This window comes from Phyllopteryx taeniolatus, chromosome 10 (genome assembly GCF_024500385.1).
Source record: "Phyllopteryx taeniolatus isolate TA_2022b chromosome 10, UOR_Ptae_1.2, whole genome shotgun sequence".
Classification (NCBI taxonomy): domain Eukaryota; kingdom Metazoa; phylum Chordata; class Actinopteri; order Syngnathiformes; family Syngnathidae; genus Phyllopteryx; species Phyllopteryx taeniolatus.
Window position 1 is genome coordinate 30,079,368 of NC_084511.1, and position 25,875 is coordinate 30,105,242.

At 46.7% G+C, this 25,875-nt stretch overlaps 2 protein-coding genes across 8 annotated transcripts in view; one reads left to right on the forward strand and one right to left on the reverse strand.

Annotated features, from left to right (window-relative positions):
- The window catches only part of LOC133484570 (dedicator of cytokinesis protein 2-like), a 69,178-nt gene that overhangs the window by 15,495 nt on the left and 27,808 nt on the right, over positions 1–25,875 (reverse strand). For all 5 annotated transcript variants that reach the window (XM_061787368.1, XM_061787367.1, XM_061787366.1 and 2 more), the window contains exons 25-26: positions 22,472–22,614; positions 19,708–19,803 (exon numbers count right to left, since the gene is read on the reverse strand). In XM_061787368.1, coding sequence (XP_061643352.1) covers positions 19,708–19,803; positions 22,472–22,614 — 239 coding nt within the window. The remainder of the gene's footprint in view (positions 1–19,707; positions 19,804–22,471; positions 22,615–25,875) is intronic.
- On the forward strand, positions 2,768–25,686 carry LOC133484571 (protein INSYN2B). 3 transcript variants are annotated; one of them, XM_061787373.1, is made up of 4 exons: positions 2,768–3,025; positions 9,965–11,655; positions 14,528–14,602; positions 17,211–18,318. In XM_061787373.1, exons 2-4 carry the CDS (start codon positions 10,223–10,225, stop codon positions 17,392–17,394), a joined length of 1,692 nt encoding a protein of 563 aa, XP_061643357.1. In that variant the 5' UTR covers positions 2,768–3,025; positions 9,965–10,222; the 3' UTR covers positions 17,395–18,318. The 3 variants fall into 3 exon arrangements, with proteins under 3 accessions (XP_061643357.1, XP_061643358.1, XP_061643356.1); XM_061787374.1 differs by lacking the exons at positions 2,768–3,025; positions 17,211–18,318 and adding exons at positions 3,040–3,691; positions 25,396–25,686; XM_061787372.1 differs by lacking the exon at positions 2,768–3,025 and adding an exon at positions 3,040–3,691.

A 25,875-nucleotide genomic window follows, 5' to 3' on the forward strand; every position in this document is an offset into this window, starting at 1 on the left:
GACAAGGTTACGAGTGACCTTGCTACTTGCCTGCTCAGTTTGTATTCGGAAAACCTTTGGCCAGAAGAAGCAAGCTAGATGGGTCAGAAAGACTTTGAGATGCTCTCGTACCGCTAAATAAGATTTCCACCAATCAATCGTATTCGACCAGGGCTATCAAACATGCAGCCGGCGGGCCAAAACTGGACCGCAAAAGGGTGCTAATTGGCCGGATGGATGAATGGGAAAGTGAACAAAATACACAAGACATAAATGATTATGCTCATGTAGAAAATGGAATGGTAATAATTCCTGGCCCTTCTCAAGTTGAGTTCATTTCAAAGTGCAATACTATATGTTTCACCTGTGACTTCAAATACAATCGCTGTGATCAGTTTTTACACACGCAAATTGAAGCAAACCTTTTTCAAGTGGTTGTTTTGTAAGTCTTTCAATCCAAAGCTTGGCCGAATGTACTTGTTTTGCTTTGCATTACAACAAAGGGGAACACATATTGTAACGTATTATGATCTTAAGTATGGCATGATTTTATTTATTTTTGGACATCAAATTAGGCTACATGTGGCCCCTGAACTACAACGCCTTTGACGCCGTATATGCTCATGAATTCATCCAAGATAAAAAGGTTGCGTTTCGAAGTAAACGTGAAACAGTGCGGACACGTCGAAACATGCGCAGAAGCCCGCAAAGCAGTCAGCTGGAGTGCAGCTGTCGTTTGCTCCATTATAAGGACCCGCGCGATGTAACGTCGAGCCTCAATTTTCTTTCGCTCCGAACACACGTGCACCAATGTGCGGAGAATGTTTACGTTGCCGCGTTCCATCCGCACCGCGTATATTATGCGGCATTTTTTGCGTGCGGTCTTATGCAACAGCGAGGAGATTAGCGACAAAACAGGACACAGCTGCTGGGGAGCTGGCGAGTCCTGGGATTTGCCCCCCTCTTCACCTCTTCCACTCCTCCTCCTCCTCGCTCCCTTCATTCCCCTCACTTTTCATCCTCATTTATCACTCAAGTACATCATGCATCAAAATCTATTATCGCCCACCTGTATGCAAACAGCACCGGAGAATTCACCTGCCAAATGATGCCATCCAATGTTTAGGATGTTGCCAAAGCCGCAAAACCAAACGCTGATGTAATCACCTATCATGTTTGATCTCTTTTTCTCGTAAAAACGGACTCAATTTATGTCAACAGCTCTGAAGCCTTTCATTACAGATTACCGCCACCCACGAGATGCTCGGCTGGGGGGGGAAAGGTGATCTAAGACTGATGCAATTAAATGTGATTAATTAGCATCATGACGTTGTCATCGAGAACGAGCAGCGACAATGGATGTGTATCAGCTCGTATATGAAAGGTTAAAAGATGGAAGGCAATTATTGACGAGACTCAACAGACGGATTCAGATCCCCCTTGGAAAAAAAAAATCTAATCAAATCAAATCAAAAAATATGCTTCAAAAGTATAAAAAAATTAAATAAAAAACAAGATTCAGTAGAAGTCTGCAGCATTTCTTGGTAATACGTCTGATACAGGAGCGGACACAAGCGCGAGCCGCAGCTTTAACGCGCGCATACTGTACACATACTGTACCGTATTTCACGCGAAAGCTAAGCTAACAAGCGCAGGCCTCGGACGTCGAGAAGGATTGTCCAAGGTGGAATTACGCGCCATCTGTTCACCACACAATCCCGATGTCCTCAAGCTGTCGTTTGTCACTCCTCTTAAAGCGCACGAGCGCAGAAGAGATGACAGAAAAGCCACCTTCTCAATGCAACTTATACACGGAGTCGTGCCATGTCATGCGGCGCACACGCAAACAAAGGCGCCTTTGCGTTGCGGTTGCTGATTATTGAGCACAGAACAAGAACAAAGAATAAGATTGAAGTCAGTGTTTATGAGGGAATAGTCATAATCAAACAAAAATGTCCAAAAATCCCACTTTAAGAGGAATAGTCACAACACTACAATGTAGAATAAATGTGGACTATTGCATAAATGAATGGATACCTCAGTTAAGAGGAGGATTCCTTATGATCTCCGTGTTAACTTATTGGAATACAACTATTATTGGGGGGTAAAATAAGTAGTAACTTCCCAAGATGATCATTTCCAAAAAAAACATTCTAAAAATCGCAATATTACAACAGGAAAAAGTCAAGTCGTCATATGGAATCTAATAAAGCTGTATTTTTCTAAAAGGTTTTTGGAGAAGCAAGTCGGAGTAAAGTTTTAGGGGAAAAGGTTTAATAGTAGTATTTTTTTTTAAGTTGTAAGAATACAGTCTTATTTTTCATGAGAAAAACATCATTATAATACTTCCAGTTACTTTTGACATTTTTGCTTTGTGGCCGTAATACTGCTTTGCACCAAATAAAATAACCTACATAAATGGAAGAAAAAGTAAGAATTGCCGAAAATGAACACCCAAAAAAAAGAGCCACGCAGACACAAGCTCGAGGCTGCAAGAAAAGCGGCCGCGCACGCTTGTCTGTTTGCGGTGCTTAACCGTGCAGGGACCTTTCTCCGCAAACAACAAAGTCCAAAATATATTGAGGCAAATCTGTTTTGAAAATGGAAACAAGGCCTGGAGCGGAACAACAACAACAACAAGCGACATTCCCAGAATTTATGCAGGGAGGGAAAAAAAAAAGAATACAAAAAATTGCTACATTTTGTACATTCGGGCCCGCCTCGTTTTTAATCTGCACTATCATGGATGATCCGCCAACAGCTTTATTGTGTATAATCTTGACGTGCAGGATTTTGGATGTGCTGAAAACATTGGTCCAGATGGCGTCCCCGGGCCAGGTCAAAAGCAAACGCTTGAACGTTGCGATTCCAGCATGTGTTTGCTGCATTGAGGAGACCCTGCACGGGCGCAGGCAGCTGTTTCGCAACTCCTCGTTACAACGCAAACAAACAACGCCTCCATGCAGTCAAGTTCTCCAGTCGACGAGAAGCCGTCCTGGTGGACAATCGACGCGGTACACGTCAAACAACAAGGCGAGTCCAAAAGGTAGAATTCAGTTGAACTTTCACATTTTCTTTGCAATCCAACATGCTTTGCCTTCGCTGATTTGAGAACACGTCGCCACCGAGGTTACATGAAAAAGATCTTTCTTGTCAAAAGCGTCAAAGTGGGTAAAGTGGGGCAGGGGGGCACCATGGACGGAGAAGAGACCCGGATAAAAAGAAAGTGACTCAAGCCAGAGTGTGTGTTATTCACGCGTGTGTTTGTTGCAAGCGCTGGCATTCGTCTGTGCTGCCCAAGTTTGCCAAGGGTCAATATTTTACAAAACCAGGGGACATGTCGTGGAATTAGAAAAGAAAAAAAAGGAAAAGAAACTGGAAAAGAAGATGAGAGGGGAATGCTCCATCAAACAAAGGTGAGAGACAAACGCGCAGCGAGACGGCGATGATGCGTTTGTAGCACAGAGATGAAGATGACGGGAGAGAGCGAGCGAGAGAGAGAGAGAGAGAGAGAGAGAGAGAGAGAGGGAGACAGGGGGGGGGGGAGCATCACTGCGCGAGCATGTGACGATCAAGAGCAACGCAACGCGGAGGAGAGAGAGCGAAAGAGAGCGGCCGCCGAGACGCGCGGACGACTCGAGGATTATTCGAGATGGGAGCAAAAAGACCAGGACGCAATCATAAGGACGAGAAAAGACGAGGAAAACATCAAGTAAGTCTGTGTGCGGTTTTGTGTACGTGAGCGCAAATAGAAGGAGATCCAATCTGCGGAGCCCCTCGCGGTCCACGCTTGCCGTTCAGCTCGGTGCGGAAATATTTCATGGACCACTCAAAGCGGCGTCAAACTCCGCTGAGAGTGCATTTTGCTTTGTGACAGCTTTGTGCATTTCTGTATTCATAACAATGAAGACTTGTGCGCCCTCAAAAAGTTCCAGATGTTTTTTGCGATGAAAGAGGCGGAGCACTTCAGCTGATTGCTATTAAAAGGTCTAACATGGGATTACAGCAAGCTCCTGTCGTGGTGCAGTCAGAAAGATGAGCGTCCCAAAGTCGGCTCGCGCCCATCGGCAGCAAGGAGAGTTCACTTCTGTCCCTCGAGTCCCGCTCTGGGCCGATGGACTCCTATGGGGCGAATTATCGGAAGCCGCGTGGAGCCGCAGGTCCCGAAAGGTGTCACGGGGGTGCAAACGTGCCGTTGAGGGGACCGACCCATCTCGTGTATCCCGAAAGGCGAACCTCTGAAGTCGAACGTAATCCGTTGGCGCTGTCGCTTGACGCGGACGTCATGCCGAGATTGACCTGTGAGAGGCGGCACGGCGCCGCGAGGCATCGCGGGCCGACGGAAAATACGAAGAAGAAGAAAGAGTAGAAGAAACTCCGCTAACTCTTTTCTTATTGGGGAATTGGTTGCTGTAAATGATACAACGAGTTGCTTCTCGATCGCAATCGCAAAGTCCGTGGCGAGGCCAAACTCGGCGCGGAGTGGACCACGCACCGGGATTTGCGATCGTGAATGTTGAATCAGTTGAACGTTTACGATTGTCACCCCCTGAGCCTTTCCTGAGATTGATCGATCGCAATTTGTGTTTTCGTGTCAAAGTCACTCAACGCGGCATAAATGGTCGGGACGATCTTTCGGAAACGTGCCGATTGAACAACTTAGATTGAATGTTATTATTTTAGGATTAGAATTCTCAACATAGGGTTTACAGCTAAGACGATAACGTCGAATGTATCATCTTCTCACATTCTTGTTCTCTCAACACTTCTGGTTGAGGACGGTCCTTTTGGAATAAATGTGGCAAAATAGCCAAAGAAAAGGCAGCACACACGCGGCGGGTCAAAGGGGAATTGAACTTGTGACTTAGCGGGTCCACTGTACTCCCCCCCACTCAACGGGACGAAGCCGCATGACGCAAGACACTCGGGGTCACGACGGGGAGGTTGGAGGCAACACGCGGACAGGATGAGTGACAAGTCGGAGAGACGATAAGATGACAAAAGCGCAGAGTAATGGAAGCACGTAGACAGCCGTGAGAAAAAAAAAAAGAGGAGTTGAAATACGGGGAAGCAAAATTGCTGCAACGAGAGTGCCGATGTGATCAAGTGAGCACACTCAACCGGCAACGGCAAATCAAATCAATTCCATCGGCAAATGGATTTGTCAATAACTTCAATAACTAGGTCGCTAATGACTCCGAAAACGTCCATCCATCCATTTTCTGAGCCGCTTCTCCTCACTAGGGTCGCGGGGGTGCTGGAGCCTATCCCAGCTGTCATCGGGCAGGAGGCGGGGTACACCCTGAACTGGTTGCCAACCAATCGCAGGGCACATAGGAACAAACAACCATTCGCACTCACAGTCATGCCTACGGGCAATTTAGAGTCTCCAATTCATGCATGTTTTTGGGATGTGGGAGGAAACCGGAGTGCCCGGAGAAAACCCACGCAGGCACGGGGAGAACATGCAAACTCCACACAGGCGGGGACGGGGATTGAACCCCGCACCTCAGAACTGTGAGGCTGACGCTCTAACCAGTCAGCCACCGTGCCGCCACTCCGAAAACGTGTCCCTCACAAATCAAAGGAAGACACACTTCTTCTTCTTCTTCTTCTTCTTCTTCTTCTTCCTGTGTGGCCCTCGACTGGAACGGCATGTCGCCATCAATTACATCCTGTTCAGCACAAGGAAAAGAGCTGCGAAAAGGCGCACTGAAATCCTGAATGAAAATGGAATTCGGGATAATGTCCGTCCGTGACCTCTTGTCTTCATCGGGGTCACGGGTGAGCCGGAGCCCGGAGGCGGGGCGCGGCCCGGACTGCTCGCCAGTCCATCGCGGGGCACATATCGACTGGCGCGCACTCCCACTCACGCTAACGACACAGGACGCTACTCGCGATAAGCCCAGTCGAACTCAAATTGAAATGCTAAATGGCGAAGCGCTTTTCTACTTTCAAGGTACTCAAAAGCGCGGAGCAACTGGGGGTTCGGTATCTTGCTCGGGGACACCAGGACGCGGTCACAGGGTCGAAGCCACAACCTTTGCCCCAACACTGAACCTTGAAAGAGAAGTGCCGCTCCACTCCTGGAGGTGGCAGTAATGTGTACTACACACAGTTACATCAAAATAAATGTTCTTTAAAACCAGTCCTAGTTCCGCCGCCGTGTTTGTCTCATTGCCTGATTCGGAGATGAGCTTTGCTGACATCCGGCTCTTCGGCCGAGCGGCTGATTAAAGCGCGTCGTCCCTTCAAATCGCCGAAGCGCCCAATTCAAGTTAACGGCGAAAAAGGAAACGGCGGGCTTGCCTTTCTGCTGCTTTTATTGTGAATGTGAAAAGAATTGCGGGCAGACAAGGATGTGCGCGGGCATCACGTCGCAGCTTTGTACTTGTTGCCTTTCATAAATATGCAAAGAAATCTCTGGTGAAACGCTCGCAGGCATATTCGGAATCACTTGAGGAGGACCCTCAAGGTTATTGCCAATGGCGGCGGTGTCTTCAGTTTCTCTTTCGACACTTCGTGGGGTTTATTTTTTCAATGAAGTGGCAGCTTTGAAGATAATAATACTATATATGACACTCAAATAGGAATACGGTTCAGGTGTTTTCTCACTTTAGTTTCATTCTTATGGTGGCGAACTTAACCGAAATGTTTATATAAACGGGAAACAAGTATGCATCAACACCATCAATGTGAAACAAGCCATGACATAACATTTTGGGCGGAAAGATTACTGTGACTCCAGTACCCAGAATGCAATGCGCTTCACTGGACTCCAAGTATTTACTGGCTTTTGGAGGTGAGGGTTTTGAGGACGAAGGACCGAAAGGTGGAATTACAGGCCGCTAATGTGAGTCTCCAGCAAACATGCACACGCGGACGCACACGCACACACACACGCACACGCACACACACAAATGTTGCCTGGCGAATGATGGGCCTCACCTTGAAACGACATAAGGCATGATTCGTTGGCACAGTTCGTGCTTCGTTACCAGCCTAGAGGAGCGTGTGGACATGCACTTAAAAACATTTACACACACACACACACACACACACACAGTCTACAAAGCCAGCCACACACGAAGCAACTCAGGACTAATACTCACATCAGGATTTTTCAAATTGAAAAATATTTTTTATCCGTGACGTGCAGTATATAAAGATTCAAATAAAATACCCCAAAAATCCGGCACTTAGCAGTTTCGATCACATTGTGTGCGGCGTGCTCTGATAATCTTAACACAGAACAACACTCCCATAAAGTTTCTGCTCTCAAAGTCTCACGGGATCTCAATCAATTGGATTTGGATTTTCTGATTGCCAATTGAAAATCAAAAGAACAAATGATGCACAGATTCCGAACTGCGCACAGTGCGAAATGTTCGGCGGGTCGGTAGCGTCGCTCGGTGTGCGGCGGGCTTACTGGGTTGAAAGACGCTCATCCTAGCATGCTTCCTGTCTGCCAAAATCCAAAATGTCTACAAATGTCTAGAAAGAGCACAAACACGCACGAGCATATGCGGACACCGACCTCGGGCCTGCCCTCGCTGTGGACAATTGGCGAGAAGCGCAAACATGCCAACTGGCAAATTTCATTCGCGGCATGTAGAAACAACTTTCAGTAAATCAAAATAGACTCAGTGTCGTGTTTAAAGCTTGTGTGTGTGTGTGTAAGCGTACTTGCAGTGTGTATTGATTATGTGCAGCTTGTGCGGCTTTAAACATTTCATTTTTATTTGCGCGCGTTTACTTCTAGAAGCACGTCTCTTCCACGCTTCTGCCCCTTTTGGAGCTTTGAACGTGGGAAAATTGGCATTTCTCTCTCTTGCCCTGACGTGCGTACATGACGCTCCTCTCTTTCTTCATCCGTTCTGTCGCGTTTGACGCTGCTCACCGCTTCTTTTGCGCCTCCCTGTTAGCCTCGCTCTGCTCGTTTGTCGCTTCCTCATCATCGGCCCCGGGCCAACCGCGTTACCTCCCCTTCTCCTCCCCGCTCGTTTTTCACTGTCAAGGGTGCGATGTTGGGTGAAATACAAAGAGTGGCGACATCGGCAAAAGCCAGGATCCGACCATATGAACAGCAATTGAAAGACGGCGCAACAAAGATGTGGAAAATTTGATGGTGAGCCGTCAAAGTGGCTCAAATCATTCATTTGCTTTAAGTGAGGCACAATGATGGTCGCACGCACAGAGAAAGCGATCCGTGCATCACTGGAGCGTGACGTAGCTTGGCCGGCGTGGCCAAAGTCAACATGGCGATTCAACACAGGATGTGCTGGTGATAACTGCGGGCGACTTAAATATGTCCGCGGAGCTCACGAATCGGTCCCCACCCATGCACGATCGTTCGTTCCTGAGAGGGTTCGATGGCCGCCGCTTACACATTTACGTCTGACTCTGATCCCATTCACACGTCCGCGCGTCTGTTTATCTGCCAGGAGGCGGGCTAGACCCGGTTCCGGTACTTTCGTGCGCCGGCGTACCCACCAGCGCATCTAAAATGCGACGACTGCGCCGGTGTGGGCGTCACCGCGGCCGGCTTCAATCCTGTCCAATCGAAGCAGGTCATCTCGTACCCTTTAAAAGCGCCGCAAATAGTCTGGCGCGGTGACGTCATAAATGCAGAAAACGCGAACCGTGCGTGACCGGAGAAATGAACGTTTGTGGTATTCTCGTATTAAAGACAATGAGCTGCTGACGGAAATCTGTCTGGGCACCTCATTGATTGACATTCCTTTCGACGGTCCTTTGTTTCCACCCCAAAATGGCGGTCTACATTCATGACTCAAAGTATGACAACACTGCTCAAAGTTTGTCGAAACTGAAAAAAGGGGATATAAAGGACTGTTGTGGTTGGTCTGAAATGTAGTCCAAGTCCATTTTTATTTTATTTGTTATTTTTTTTTTTATAAACAGGCAATGGAGAAGTCCCGTAGCCAAACATACTTATGTCAAGATATTCGGAAAAATATCATCAATGTGACTTAAAGTTGGAGCCTTCAGTGTGATGCGGACTCACAGAAGAGGCGAAGAGCCAAAGAGGCGCCTTTGAGTTTTCTTTTTTGACATCAGCAACAAGTGCACAACGGTTGCCACAGCTGATTCCGAAAGTCTGAACGAGGCGGATACGATCACTTTGGCCATTGAACAAATAAAAAGGCCAACAAACTCATGAATGTGAAAGAAACAAATTGTTATTTCTTCGTAGGCCCCAAAATGACAACATCAACAACTTTCTTTTTAGTGTATGAACTGCTTTTTTAGAGATTTTCTTTTGTTGGTTTTTCTGTTTAATAGGACAGCTAGGAAGTAATTGTATTCAACACAATAAGTAATGCGTATACTTGATTTGCTGAGGTGTCATGTTCTGTAGCAGCACCACCGGTGGCCTTGTCGTTCCCAAGTCCACAGGTTCTGGCTTCAAGTCACAGCTTGAGCCTTCCTGTGCCAAGTTTGCAACGCAAGCCACGCGTTGCCTCCCACTTTACAGAATCATGCATGCTAGTTAAAATGATACGTTTAATGCAACTCCCGTTGGAAGTGGAGCTCATGAATTGGTCAATCAGGAATTGAACAATTGAAAGCTACTCAATATATTTCATGTAACGCGTGGCTGTCGCATCCAAATAAGCGGGGTACTTTAAAATTCGAGACCTGTTGAACATTTGAAATGTGCCTGGTGCTAAATCTATCACTTTGATCAATACGCTGGAGCGTGCGTTGAACATGTGGTTTACTCTACTCTATTAGTCTTAAAATACCTCAATCAAAAGTCTCTCTTAGGTCCTGCAAGGGATAAAGATCTGTTCCCAGCACGCGCCTGCTGATCTAATAAGAGCTTGATAGAGTTGTATTGATCCGGCAGCGAGGCGGCACTCGAGGCTTCCAGATGGCGCGAATGTCTGCATTTCCGTGCCAGTCTGGACATTCGTTCTCTCACCCCCTCTCTCAGACATTGTCTCTCGCTCTCTTTCCACAGATGCAAAGTCTTTGCCAACTCATCATCTGCAGGCCATTGGTCAGAAACTGGGACAAGCCTCGATAATGGCGAGTTGCTAAACTACTGAGGGAACGGACATCGAAGCGTTTGTTGAGTGCCGAGCTGTCGCATTCCGGCACCCTACCGCTGCCCTGACTCGCTTCCGATCGGACGGAATCGGGCTGACTTCGACCCATGCCCCCGCCCGCCCCGTCTCCCTTCAGCTCCTCGGGGGGCTGAGGCGACCCGCCGAAGAGCATGGGCAGGAGGGTGGCCGACCCCACCAATCCCGTGCCCGCGCTTGGGGTCCCTCTGACGTTGGGACGATGGGGCCCGCCGTGCAGCGTCGCCGTGCAGACGTCTCCCGGACCGCGGACTCTCCCTTCCGTCGAACGACACGTCGGCCGAGCGGCCGACCCGCGGCGAGCCCTCGCCGTGGCGACAAGCGCAGCAGACACAGCGGAAGTCACCAGGAGTGACGGCGACGGTCTGCCGCTGTCCAAGGAGACGTCGCAGAACGAAATCAACAACCTGACGCAGGACGACATCGGGTCACAAGGGTCGGGCAGCGATCTGGTTTACTGCCAGATAAAAATGATACGGACGAATCCGACAGACTCTAAAGGGAAAAGGATATCGAAGTACGCCAATGGCAGCGTGGTGGGGTCTGATATGTTGGGAGGCGTCTGCACTGAGGCCCCAGAAGTCGAGGAAGAGAGCCAAGACAAAAGAAGGCTGCAATCTCTTCGTGAGGAGCGACAACGTTCTTTGTTCAAGACGGGGGGCGTTCGCACAACCGTTCACGCCGCTCCGCCTCGGCCCTGTCGGACGGCGACCGCCTCCTCGCCGCAGCTGTGCGGAACGTGTGGGAGAAAGCGGTCGCCGCTCACCCAGTGCACAGGCGCTTGTCGCAGAAGGGCCGCACCTCAAATATCGTCCAACCCTGCACGGAAGCAGAGCGCGCTCCAGAACCACGCGAGAAAGGAGTCGGCTTTGGACGCCAGGAACCGAGACGCGTCGGTGAAAAGCAGTCAAATCCCGCAGTTGTCACACACGATACCGAAAGCGCACAGTTCACACTCCAGCCGCGCGGCACCCGCTCAGAATCAAACAAAGAATCAGCAGGCGAGGCCGCATTCTGCAGAGTTTACACACTGCAAGGACACGGCCACACAGACAGCTGACACACACACTCGCAGGACGGCAGCGCTAACGGACTCACCCACGACGACAGAACCATCGTTAGCAGACAAACACAGGCGGTGTAAAAGCCAGCGTCCAAGTTTAAACTCCACAGCTCCAGAACCTTCTCCTCGTGCAGATATCAAATGTAGCAGCCCTCCAGCTCTCCCTGCAAAAAACTCCCCCAAATCTGCCGTCCCCAAACCATCCGGTCTCGTAGACCCCGACAAAAACACACAGCCCGAACCAAACTCCTCCAAAGAGACAAAAGTGAAGAACTCTACCAAACAGAAGAGCAAATCTTTCGATGACCACACTCAGTCTTGTAAGACTCATAAAGCGGCGCAATGTAACGGCGCTCCAGCGGGACTCCCGGCTGGGAGCGCACCTCGCGGCCTGGAAAGCAAATTGCAGTGTGTGGAGGACAGCCTCGTGTCCAATCAGGAGAAGATCAAGGTGCTCCTCAACGTCATCCTCGACCTGGAGAAGAGCAAGGCCTTCAGCGAAGGGTGAGGCAATGTGATGCTCATTACTTTGACGTTTTTGGGGAGACTCAAATCAAGTTGAAGGGAACACTGTGATTAGCGGCCTCCACTCGGACCGCTGGGAGTGTTGCCCGCTTCAATCGAATATGTCTTACCTCCTAGCAAACACGTGGTACTCTGCAGTTGAGTAAATCGATATTCTCGGGCACTTGTCGAGGAAAATATGGTCCAATCACTGGCCACTGGACATACTGTGGTGAATTGTATGTACCATGCGTGTGGAGATTTGATGTCGAGTGTGGACATTTGTGTCACCCTTTCTCAATTCCTGAGGGCATTGATTCAATTCCTCGCGAATAGTGCGCTCTTACATCTCGTCCCCTTATGAGGGGAGTCGTCACCACGGCAACGCCATCCCTTCCAGATGAAAAGGTATTGACCCGAAGAGAATAAAATCCCGTTCTCCAATCCCTCTGGAGTTAATTATTTCATTCCTGAATCTCCCATAGATCCAAATTGGCCTCTGCCCTCACTTAATTGACCAAACGCTGTCAATTTGTCCTCTCCTCGAAGGTGCTCCGAGCCACGTGCGGTTACGCTTACGGCCTACCTGCAGCCGAAGTACAGCACTGAACGCCTTCCCCGCTCTATTCTTTTTCTTTCGTTCACGTCTCTGCCATCTGCTTCCACCCCGCTCCATTGTTACGTGCTCCGACGGCTTCCCGCCGTTTGCCTCTTCACCTTCTACCTTTCACCGTCACTCGCTCATTTCTCTCCTGAAGCCTCCACATTTTTCCTTCCATTTAACTTCCTTCCGAGCATTCCTTCTGAATGGATGCTGATCTCACAGAACATTAGACAAAGCGTGCTCTTGCCATTACTTTCCCTCTCCGTAAAATCGTCGTCAAATCATCGCATCTTGAAGATGATTCATTAGGTCTCGACGAGGCTGCAGCCAGCAGAGTTTCTGCTGAAGCGCTCTTTACGAGTTACTACTCGTAGCAACCTGACATTTTGGCTACTTCCTACTGCAACCGTTGCTACGTCATACTAAAAGGGAGTTCCTTACACTGCATATCGCCTCTCTCATAAACAAGCAACATATTACTGGCGACGAGAATGAGCATTTTGGGAAATGTAGTCCTCGCTGACAGTGTCAATCGAAAATGTCATTTTTCGACAGGCATAATATTTGAATATTTGACGATGGCGGCTGTAAGTGTATTTTCTAAACCGCATCGAGCAGCTACGTAATCTCCCCCCGACCAAAAAAAAAAGGGATGTAATGGTTTCGTTGGCACGTCATTTTAACACAGCGGCAGGTTTCCCCGTGTCGCGCGTCCACCTAAATTCTTTTTCAACACGGGAGCGCCCTCGTCCCCTCTCAGGGTAGACAGATGTCCCGTGCGGCAGGCTAATCCCTATCAGATTACATTTGTGAAATGCAATTAAATGTTTACGGCTCCTAAACCGAGTGCACAGGCACTCCCGCACCGCGTGTGAGTAGCTGAGTGTCGTGGACGTCGGCTCGTCTTTTAAGCAGTTGAAAAATGAAGGACGGACAAGACGAGATGAATGGCGGAATGAGCATAAAAGAAGTGCAAGTAAGGGCAAACGTGATTTTAGCCCACAGAAGGAACCTGCGATCATGTAAAGAGGCTTCTGCTGCTGTGCTCAGCTAAAAGAAGCCATCGAGTTTTGCAATTTGAAATGGTAAATACAGTAGGAGTCTCGCGGTCACTTTTCATGAAGTTAAACGGCTGTTTTATTGACGGCGGACGACCGATTAGCACATCTGCCTCGCAGTTCTGGGGACCGGGGTTCAAATCCCGGCCTCGCCTGCGTGGAGTTTGCATGTTCTCCCCCCCGTGCCTGCGTGGCTTTTCCGCGGGCACTCCGGTTTCCTCCCCAAATCCCAAAAACATGCGTGCGAGGTTGATTGAGGACTCTAAATTGCCCGTAGGTGTGAACGTGAGCGCCGATGGTTGTTTGTTCGCATGTGCGCTGCGATCGGCAGGAGTAGTAGTTCTATTGTGACTAAAATGGTGAGCAAAAAAACAACAAGGACTTTTGTTTGCATGTCTGTCCATTTTCTTTTAGCTTGAAAGATACAGTAGTTCCTGGTTGATGCTGAATGACTGAAGCTTTTCCGTCCTAACCGACAAACCAAATTGTTTCAAGTACAGTAATTCTTGTGTCACATTTGCACCTCCTGGCTGCATCCTGCCATGCACATCGCGTCTTGAAAATTGAAGCTGACATCTTTTGCTCTTCTACGGCTCTTGGAAAACATTGGAGACAAAGCTCTCCTTCTCCACCAACGTCCGTTCCGTCGAGAAACGCGGCCTGCTATTTTGGTCCCGACAACACGGAGACGCGGCTGTGTGTGTGTGTGTGCGGGACGAGCGCGTGGCGACGGCAAGCGAGGTTGTGACGCGAAGAAAGAAAAGAGTCTTCCAATCACACACGCGATTGTCGTATTGTGTGTCTTTTGTAAATAAATACATCGATGAATAAATACCGGCAATAAAAGTGAGTTCAGTTGATAATATTCTCCTCAAATGAAAGGGAATCATTGGCTTATGTGCACAGGAAAAGCTAGCAGTAATCCAGAAGAAATGAATTGACAGAGATCATTATTTGACATTCTGTATCCTATCAAATGTTTGATTTACACCCTATTGGGTATTTATTTCTATCGATCATGTTTATTATATTTTTATAGGGCTACTCGGTTTGCAATAATATTGGTATATTCCATACGCATCGTCTTCTTTCTTCCGAGGTAACGCGCTCTTTGCAGATAGAAATATGCAATAAGGGAGTTGAGCAGAAAAGCCTCAATCCCGCGTGCCGCGCTAAGCTAAGCACTGGTTTGTTGTTGTTGTTTGTGCAGCCGCAGCTCCTACAGGACGGGTCAGGACATCAACAACTGTCCCACCTGCCAGAAGACAGCTTGCATCATCTACAGGTAACTTTTGCAGCTCATCGGCGAGCTGCGGAATACAGGTACATCTCCATAAAGGACAATACAAATAAACAAATTCTCACGGAGTGAGATGTACCTGTACAACATTTGTTTTGATGTTCACGGTCATTATTTTTCTCCTCTTGGCTTTCCCTGCTTCCAAAACTATTCATCATACAATTCGCTCTGTTGTATTTTCCATTTCCTTTTCGGTCTGCTTTCCTGCTGAGTTTGCCCCTTCTGCTCTCTTTTGATACTGTACATCTATCATGCTTTTGAGAAGCACACGAAGTACATGAAGTCATCCGTCATTTTTGATCAAATCCAAATTTGCGAGAAGCGACGCGCTGCCTCGGAAAGTTAGTCCCACAAAGGAAAGTACTTTGCGACATCGCGTCACTCGTCTTGGTAGACACGTCGAAGCGCGTGCGTGTTCTCGCGGCCTGATACGACGGCGTACCTGTTTCATCCTCCCGTTGTTATGCAAATCAGCAGCTTCTCATGCCGTGATTCGCGTCCCTCATTTGCATTTCATGTAACGCGCTGTAGCCTGGATCCAAAGGCCTTCGTCATTTCTTCCACACCGACCGCACACACTCTTTCTTAGCGGCGATGCAACACAATCCAATTTTCAGCAGCGCTTATCCCGGTTAGGCCCCGAACCGGTCGCCAGTCCGTTAGCGGCGCACATATAGACACTGACACTGAGCGGGAACTGAACTGGAACACGGTCCTCCAAACGCAGCAGCCGCAGTTCGACAGGTGCTAATTAACCAAACAAAACTGAGGGACTTAGCTTTGTTGGTCGCAGATGTCCCGTTTGCTCATTTCGTTTGTGCGAGCAGTCCGAGATGACCCGACAAGGGATGCGGAATCGTTGACCACCTCAGCATGCGCTTTTTGCATTCTGCATGGCAAACATGCACAGCTCATGTTTTTCTCATGTATTTATCCCTCCCTGGAAGGAAATTCCTGCCAGCAGAGACCAGGGAGGTGCCTGGGATTGAAACATCAACTCTAATCATTGATGATGAAAAAGGGAAAAAAATGGTTTTGATGTGGGCTGGCCGCCTGAGGATATTTTGCGTTTGCTGTTCTTAATTAAAGTCAACGATTGGAGACACACAAAAAAAAAATGAACTTTCGACAGCCCCTCCGTTTTCCTCAGTCAGCTTGAACAGGAAAAATGGACAGCGAGGAACACTCACTCCCCCAAAAAAGACTTCACGATACACTACAAGGGATCTGATCAGAACACAACAACTCTAAATCTTGAAAGAAGCAGAGAAGAAATGGTCGAGTTGATTTTCAACCATGAGCATCTTGGCTCAAAATCAATCACGTATGTGGCGAAGAAGCCACCAAAAGAGGAGAGAAAAGATTTGGTTTAGATTAGATTGAGTTTTGTTTGGCGTTGTCCTGTGTCCCGTGTTGTTCATGTCTCGTGTGCCCGTTTGGTTCTCGTGTCAACCAATCACCTCGTCCAGGTGTTGTCTCGCCAGTTTGCTTGCATTTCGTTTTCTTCTTTCCTTCCGTCCTGCTTGGTTCAATGTCGATGTCGTCCGTCGTCTTATTTCTTTGTTCTTGTGGTGTTTCTTCGTGAGTTATTCCCAGTGTTTGTTTGTCAGTTTGAATCGTAGGTTTTTTTTTCAATTTGTTTATTCCATGCATCTGCCCCCATTATCCTTGCCCACCTAAATTCGATTCTTGCCTCTCTGCACTTGGGTCCTCCACCTTTCCGCCTCCAACACCACGTCAAACCCAAAACTCTGACAATTATGATTTTCTAGAAATGGGATCGTTTGAAAAATGGTTTGAAAACACTGGCAGAGATTTATAAAGGTGTGGCAGATTGATTTGTATGTCTTATCATCGTGACAAATGATTAACATCCACCAAAAGGAATATCATGAATGATTAATGATAAGAAAAGAAAAGATTCAAGGTAACTTGAGCAAATGTGTTATTTTGCAAAATGTGTATCAAAAAGTGGTAGCCCTGCGCATTAGTCAGTACCCAAGAAGTAGCGCTCACTTTCAAAAAGGTTCAAGTAATCGCAACCTTCAAGCCAACATTTCCAGCTGCATCATAATTATTTGATTGACTGATTCTCAACTACAATTGACACTCTCCTGGAGACTTTTTGCACAGGCCGGCAGCGGAGAGATGGAAAAAAGAAAAAAGGCAGGCGGGGGGGCTCGGGGTGAGGTGGGCAGAAGGAAAAGAAAGCCGAGAGGGTTTAACGTTCCTTCCCGCATCTTTCGCTTGTCTGCTCGTCCACTCCGATCGCTTTCCTTGCGGTGTTCCGATTCTCGACAGCATACGATCAATAATGCTAAAAGATACGCTTGCGTTAAGAACAAAGTCAACATCTTGATCCGGATGCTTTTTCGTCACCGTTCTTTCAGGTGTCCGTTTTGAACGGGATTTTCTCTCCAAATCGACATTTCCTCCGTGCCTTCTCTCGTCTGCGTTAAGTTGTTTAATGGTCCTCGCGACTGTGTGAAAAATGAGCCGCGTCGTCAAATAAGCGCTGCGACGTTAGCCCTGTGTCTCAATGGCTGTCATTGTGGCGTGTCCACTTGCGCCACACGTCCCTCCCTCTCTGCAGTGTGGAGCATGACTTCCGCCAGCAGGAGGGCCGCTTCCGGGGGGTGATGGAGTCCCTGGAGGGAGAGTACGACGTGCCCGCGCCGCCGCTCGCCAAAGCCGCGCTGGCCGCTTCCCAGGCCGACCGGCCCGGCGCCAAGGCCCGCGTCAAGAAGCTCCGCAAAAAGTGTTTCTGGTGGCTCTGATATCGAGGGACGCTCGGCCCGCTTGAGTCCGGAGAGTTCCGCCGCACGGGAATTTTACGCTGGCGTTTTGGCTTTGGAAAAGAAGTGGCAATGGATTCATGCACGTGGATGGGAATGAATCACAAAGCGACCGTTTCGGCTTCATCCACCACCGATATAACATCGAAAATCCCAGCAATTGAACAGCTTAATGTTGGGACATGTTTCTGAATAACGCAACAAGAGAGAGCAAACAATATGGCTGACAGGCTGCCTCGCACGATTAACATTTGTGTCACCGCTGACTGATTGATTCCCACCTCAGGCTCAAGCTCTCTACAGTCCATTCATTCGGGACTCATACACGTGCGGACCGTCAAAGTACAGGATCCGCACTGTTAAGTGTCCATTGCTTGTATTCTTGGTTGCTTGAGACCATTCTGAGCCCAAAGTAGCAAAATAAGGAGAGAGAAAAAAAAAACAGTTTGTTACAAACTAATGCACACTAAATGGGGCCAGCTTTTGTGAAACTTTCAAACAATAATAATGCCCATTTACGACATGCTTGAAGATCATTGTTGAGAGTTCTCAAATGTGGATGAACTGTATTTTCCCATTACAGTTTTTATGTTTGCGTTTGAGATCGTCGGATGTCTCACAATTCTGAAGCCTCATTTGTTGTCTTTTAACCATGAAAATTTGGCAGGGTTGTTAACACGCAAACATTGATCTTCATTTTACTTTTACAGAACAGTATTTTTCTTTTCATATACTTCCCCACCACTGCATCAGACTGCGAGCTGCGTCGAATTGACTTTTCACGTAGCTAAATAACGTTACCCCGACAGCACTTCTTTCTATACCTCTGAAAAGTAAGCGGACTTGATTTTGAGTTTTGTATTGTTTTGCCAATGGTTTTTTTTCTTTTTTCTTCTTTTTTCGGGGATGGGGGGGGGGGGGAACAACTGCCAAAAATGCTTCGTGGTGATTTAGCCCCGCCTATTCAAAATTTGCGGGGTTTCAAGTCAAATTTCAATGCAATTATAATGGGTGTCAATTGAGCGCAGATTGGCAGGGGGATAGCCAAAGTCCACTCTATTGCTAAATGAACTATTAATTATCCTGAGTCAATTGTCCTCCACGACTAATTATTTACCTGGCGACCTCAATCAAAACAAACATTTTCTTTATGACTGCACAAATGATGTTTGGCTCTCTCTCTCTCTCTCTCTCTCTCTTTCTCTCTCTCTCATCTTATTAAACACATGCTAATCACTTTTGTTGCCAGTCAGCATACGACCCTATCAAGACAAACACGTATTTACATTTATATCCCGAGTATAAATCCGACATATAGCCTTAAAGCTGCTGCTTGGGTATTTACGCTACAGTAAAGACGCTCCTGCAACGGACAAATTCTCATCGAGTCTGTTTGTCAGGTTGACGTAGCGGATTCCATTCAGGCGAGCTGACAGTTAGACAATTGATACAGATGCCGACTCTTTAGTTATTCGAAGTGAACCAGTTGAGTCGTGGCTGTCTTTGTAACACTCTCTCTCTCTCTCTCTCACTAAGACAGTTTGGTTCCAAGCAATTCAAACCTCTCGCATCGTAAACACACACCTCATTCAGCTAACAGCTGAAAAGTAGCCAGCAATTACAATTTTCTTTTTGTAAAACTTTCCCACTTCTCCTGATATTCCTCCCACACAAATGTGTATTTTCCACAAGGCGCGCTATTGCTGACTCAATGTGAAGTCGACTGTAGAAATTGCAAATATGGCGTTGTTTCCAAACAGCACACCAAGAGACAATGATATGATATCATATGGTACGGGCAGAAACATTTAGGAACAGTAACAACAGCTAAACCATTGACTCGCCAGCCGCAAAATTCGGTCGAGTCATGGCTAAAAACATGGGCACACGCATCTTCGGTTCCTATATTGTTTCAAAACATTGATTTACGACGCTACACATTCTTGAGTCATAAGAGCGGTGTAACAGTTTGTCATGTTCAAGCTACTGCTGCACTTCAATGTCTGCAATAATCTCGGGCGATGTGGTCAACGAGCTTCTACCATTGGTAAGTGACAAACATCACGGTTTAAAAAGGTGTTCATTTAAGAAAGAGTCAAAAATAAACACTGTTTAAGCTCCCTTGTGTAGTGGTCCAGTTAATACCCCTATGACAGTGTCAAACAAAAGTGAGCATGATTATCTTTGTCAAATGTATATTCATTTCGATACAAGGTTACCTCATCAAATAGCATTGTAATTGTTATTGTGCATTGCTATAGTTGCGCATTGTAGCCTTTGCAAGGAACGACTTACAATTAGAGCATGCTCTCGGCCCATTGTGATGACCGTCTGGTTGATGATCCTCAGCAAGGAGGCCACAATGTCTTGAATGTGCTCAAACGTTTCCCCCTAGGAACACAGCCACACAGGAAAAAAAACACCAGACAAAAATAAATGAGGATGAAGAAAAACAAGGAGCTCAGGTGCATGTAAAAACGTGCGCAGCTGTGGAAGAGCCGCTGCAAAAAAAAACAAAAATCAAAACAGGACACAGTCTTCACTATGCAGGAAATGAGTCTCAGTAAAATCTTTTGACTTGCAAGAGATTCTGACGTGTGTGTGTGCGTGTGCGCGCTTCCATTTCCATTCCTTTGAGGACACTTTTCCCATTTGCAAAGAGGATGAGGACTATCCGAAGCTCTCAGTTTCACATTCTACATTCCTGATGTAAAATTCCAAAAGCCTGACACTGAAATGTTTTTTTTTTAAGGAATTGGAAGTATGAAATTGAAAGATCTGGTTCAAAGTTTGCGTTTCCTTCTGGTCCTGCTTCATGCATTGCTAAAGACACAAGTCGCTTTGAGGGGGGGGGGAGCAATACGATTTAGAGAAATGATTTATCTTTTGAAACAAAAACTTGAAAATTGCTATTAGTCCACATTTATGATGACATGTATGCCAGGTTGGACACTAAAGAAGGAGAAAAGGATCTATATAGGTCGGCAACTATAGAGGAATAAAGTTGATGAGCCGCACAATGAAGTTATGGGAAAGAGTAGTGGAGGCTAGACTCAGGACAGACGTGAGTATTTGCGAGCAACAGTATGCTTTCATGCCTAGAAAGAGTAGCACAGATGCATTATTTGCCTCGAGGATGTTGATGGAAAAGTACAGAGAAGGTCAGAAGGAGCTACATTGGGTCTTTGTGGATCGAGAGAAAGCCTATGACAGAGTACCCAGAGAGGAACTGTGGTACTGCATGCGCAAGTCTGAAGTGGCAGAGAAGTATGTCAGAAGAGTACAGGACATGTACGAGGGCAGCAGAACAGCGGTGAGGTGTGACAGAAGAATTTAAGGTGGAGGTGGGACTGCATCAGGGATCAGCCCTGGTTCGATGTTTTGGAGACGAAAGTTCGAGAGAGCAGACTTGGATGGTTTGGACACGTCCAGAGGAGAGAGAGTGAGTATATTGGTAGAAGGATGATGAGGATGGAGAGGAAGACCAAAGAGAAGGTTGATGGATGTCGTGAGGGCACTTGGTGTTGGAGAGGAGGATGCAGGAGATATGTTTCGATAAAAGCTTGTTATCGCAATCTGTGCCTTTGCTGATCAGCCAATCAGAAAACCACGTGCCAAGTGCCAAGTCCAAAAATAACAATGCTATATTGCAGAGTTGAGACCAACACATTAGAAAAGAATCATGGAAATCTGTTCGAGTTATCTTCAAAGGTTGCTCAGGAATTCAACCTCCTCACAGACATCGGCCTGCCAATTTCACTTCTATCGATGCATCGCTCGCTCCGTGCTTTGGCAGAGCATCTTAGTCGCACAGCACCCAGAAAGGCGGAGAGCAGAGCGGCCAAAACAAGAGGCAAGAGTGCAACATAAGGGCTTCGGCACCGACATCGTTCCAGTCACCTCTCTGCCTTTTCCCGCTGGTTGCCATGGTTATTATGCTAATAAACCAAAACTGAGGAAAAGCGGTAAAGAAAAAGGGATGGATGGAAACAAACAGCAATTTGGTGTTTCAAAAGCGAGCGTGCAAGAAAATCAGCAATCAATCGCAACGTAGAGATGTGTTGCTACGCTTATATTTCATTGGACCAGACTGCGTCTCCGCTCCCTCGAAAGCTGGTTGAACCAACCAATTATGGCCGTGATTGACTGCGTCGAACAAGACAGACAACTCGTGCTCATTATGTCATCTCGTCCTTGTCTCACAGTCCAGAACTAATCAACGGCTAAAGACAAATGCTTGATTAATTCCAACAAGGAACACCAACATTCCGTGAGCAGCAAACAGTTATTTGCCTGGCTATTTAGTCCTGGGGTAGCAGTTTGGAGAAGATGCAAAATACGTCGTGCTCTTTCTCTAGATTCTGTCAGCATCTGTCAAGACAGACTTTTTTGTCAAATGTCTGACTGAGGAAGTGTTCCTAATCAAGTGGCTAGTAAGCGTATGCTGCACAGCAATATTTGTGCAAAACCATCGAAAAAAGAACAATCTGAACGATGTTTATTTGAATTTGGGGGCGGATATACTGTAAAATCATAACAGATACTGTTCCACTACATCCCTCTAGGTGGCGCTATTGTGTATTACAAGCTGCCAAACACAGCAATGATTTTTACCACCGCGCCATCTGTGGCCATCTGGTGGCTCACCAATTTCTAGTCCGACACAGATTAAGTTGACGATTGATGAAGTTGAAGATCATCGTGCATTTGCACTTCATATTAACATTTCACTCGAAAGCAGAATATGGCTGACTTTTTTTGCGGTGAGTATAGACAATGGCAAATCCGTGTCTGTGGTGAACACCGAGTCCGGCCGAGTCACTGATTGTGGATGATCACTGGGGATACCGTTATGTGTGTCGTGTGCTGTGTTGGTCATCTCAAGTCATCGGAGCAGTCAGCACACACTTTTTTCTCGTCAGGTCTCTCACATTATTAGGATGTTACAAATCGTGATGTGTCTTTATATATTGCTTAATGATTATCTTTGCAAAGGCATAACGTTGACACCACTGTATGATTTGATCGTATCGAGCGTTGATTTGCGTGAGTGTCTCACCACATTGTCTTTGCTTAGGACCTCCAGAATGTCGTTGAGTAACTCCAAACTTTTCCTCCTCTCATCGTGAGGTCCGTCCGCCATGGTGGCCAAAGCGCTGCTCAGCTCTCGCAGCATCATTGGCAACAACACGTCTCGACACTCTGGGAGACAACACACCCAAACGACACGTTGAATCACTACAATTACTGAAATTGTTCATTTGCTGTGATTGGGCAAGTGTATCAAAATCTCAATTTTTTTTAAAACGACCTAATACTGCCAACACTGGCACTTTGTCCTTAGTTCTGGATTTGAAAACAATGTCTGCGGAACAAATTCCCCCCAAAATAGGCTCAGCAGTAATTTGAGGCTTGTTTCCCAAAGACAAAATGGAATTTCAGCCAGATTTTGGCCCGCCCACTTTTGGGTCGAAACCTGCGTGAGCATGCTGACGTCAGCGTGCACATTTCCTTGTAGATGTACTCGTATGTGTTCTTGCTTGCGCCACAAATCGATACCCACTTCGTCTGATATTTCTACGCAATAATAGTAAGCAATTTAAAGTGGTAGGAACAAATATAAATGCTCTTGAACATTCAAAATGTCTGAGAATCCTTTCCAGTAAAATAAAACTATTTCCCCGTTCAAGCCGTGCATTGCATTGCTCATGGCTCTGAGACCTTTGAAAAAGAGTTTGGAAAGATGACGCAACACAGGCGCTTACTTTTGGGTTAAAGGCTTTTTGTGCGGTCGCGCGGCTGACTGATGGGCATGGCTGGCGCCGGGTGCCGTATTCTACCATTTTAATCAATGACAGCGTAATAAATTAGCATTTTCTTTTTAGCATATTAAATAAGCAATTGAACATCATTTCGAGGTGCTGTTGTTGATGTGAGTGTGCAACAGTATATGATAGCAATGTAAGGTATAATAGCAACTCGAACAAAGCAGTGTTTGGAAACTTGTTTTATTCCTGAGAAGTTGTTATTTTGCAGGTGAGAAGATTACGCCCGACAGCAACGATATACAGTATAAAATATGAGTCAATACTGCTACTTTCTATTAGAGTACGTTCCTTTGTCCACACCGGTTCTGCGGCGAGTTTTGTTGCTGGCGTCACACCGAGACATGGCGGCGTATCGCAGTGATCCTTTTGCGTGATCCCGCGTACCACACTCGGAGAATCACTGGGCTAGATCAGCAAGACTTCTTTTTGGCGTTTTTTTTTAAGGTACAATAATGCTTCAAAATGCAAAAACCGATGTCTGTGCGCCACCTGAGGGCACGGAGAGAGGACAAATGGAAAATGATGCCACCGCCTCGAAGTTGAGCTCATTTTTCTCGTGACAGTTTGCGCCGGCTGCCGAGCCACTCAACTCTCTGCGTATGTAAATGAACACGGTGCAGGTCTGGTTTGGGCACGGTCCAAACAAATGCTGCCAAATCACTAAGAAACAACATTGGAAGCTTCATGGCAGTACAATTAGAAAGCAGCTGGAAGCAAATCAGGCCAGTTAAAGGATGAACTTGAACATTGAAGACCATTGTTCCTTGAATCCATTTTGGAAGGTCTTATAAATGATCCCTTTGATAGAAAATATCTCCCGATACTGCTTCTCGCCTGAGGCAGATCCCACCGGACAAAGCAAAGCAATATCGTCCTGCCTTGGAGTTTGATTCAAACAATAACAGACAAACGCCACAACATTATCAGAGGATAAAACCTTTCATGACATGATGAAAAGAAAGGCCACCTTATAAGTAGACCATTGTTGTTTGTCCAATAAGAGAGCGAAGTCAAGTGCAACGGTGGCCGTACACAATGAACACGTTACAGAAACACGTTCAACTTTAATCGTAGCCGATAAATAGTTGGGAATAAGCGTGACAGTGTCCCTGTGGCGGCGGCAGTTCAGTCTGCCAGGACTTGCGATGGACAATAACTTCAAAATGGGCAATTAGTTGTTGGAGAGGTGCAGGTGCCCTTGAGCAAGGCTTTTCGCCACAAGCGCGTCTCAAGTGCTGCAGCACTCTTTCACTCCGAATCACTGCTTGCGTGTGCGTGCGCCTATGCGAGCTGCAACACAAACTACGCCGGAGTTGAATTGACCCTTCAGGGACACGAATAATACGTAACAAAATTGAGAAATACAAAATAAAGGCAAAATGGTGTTTGTATAATTGACCCCCAAAGTTGATTCCAACTAAATGGAGTGTTATTAATCAACGTGCAGTATCTGTAGGATCCGCACAAAATGCAACATTTTGCAACGTATAATGTTACTGTACGCTTTTTTAAATGCCGCCTTTATGAAAGCAATATCTGGTTTCATTCGTTGGTTTAAAAAAAATCTTCTGTAATGTCCCAAAAACAACAATCTGCCAATTCAACTGAGATAAGAATAAAAAGAAGAATGTGAACAAAGTACTCAGCCGCAGACAACGTAATGAATGTTAAATTGGGAGGCCCATTTTTTTTTCATCCAAATCTTTGCACTCTCCAAAATGGAGCCGCCCACGCAGACCCTTTCTTCCCCTCCTTGTGGAATCAGCTACAGTAAGTAGCATACACGCATTAAAAGCTGATCTGGGCCGATGCTCGTTCGATCCATGATTGGCCTTGCCGAGCCTACTCGCTTTCCCGCCCCTCGCAAGACTTCCTCCGAGCCTCCGGGCAACAATGCGATCCAACATTAAGCGCAAGGAGAAGAAATGAAGAACACTTGTCTTGAAAATCCTACTTGAAAACTGGTTAGTATCGACAGGTACATCTCAAGCAATGAGAATAGGGTAGGAAAGTCCATTGATTTCAGTACTCAGATATGACACAGGTTCATTAAATACTTGTCAGAAGGCAAATAAACATCTTGAAGCCTCTTTTTGGGAAGAATTGTTCACTATTTGCCGAAGTGCTGAGTTGACTTTCTTTTTCTTTTCTACAGCGCTTGTCCTCGTTAAAGCAAAGGGTCACGAGTGAGCTGCGGCCAATCACAGCTGACTTTGGGCGAGAGGAGGGGTACGCCTTGAACCCGTCGCCGGCCAATCACAGAGCACAAAAAGACAAATAACCATTCACGCTCACATTCGCGCCTATGGGCAATTTGGAGCAGGGGTGCCAAACTCAAGGCCTGGGGGCCAGATGCGGCCCGCCACATCATTTTATGTGGCCCGCGAGAGCAAATCATGTGCATCTACTTCAGGTTTCTTGCTAAAATCCGTTCCAAAATTGCAAATTGTCTTCACTTTTAAGCATTTTTTTTGCTGTCAAAACGCTTTTGAAAATAAATTGAACAATAGTTGAACATTGTTTCCTTGATTTTGTATTTCAAAACTAGTTATCCATCTTTCTGTGTGTGTGTGTGTATACGCTATATGATGAGGCAATTATACATTTAAATGGTTTCCCAGTCATAACGGGAAAC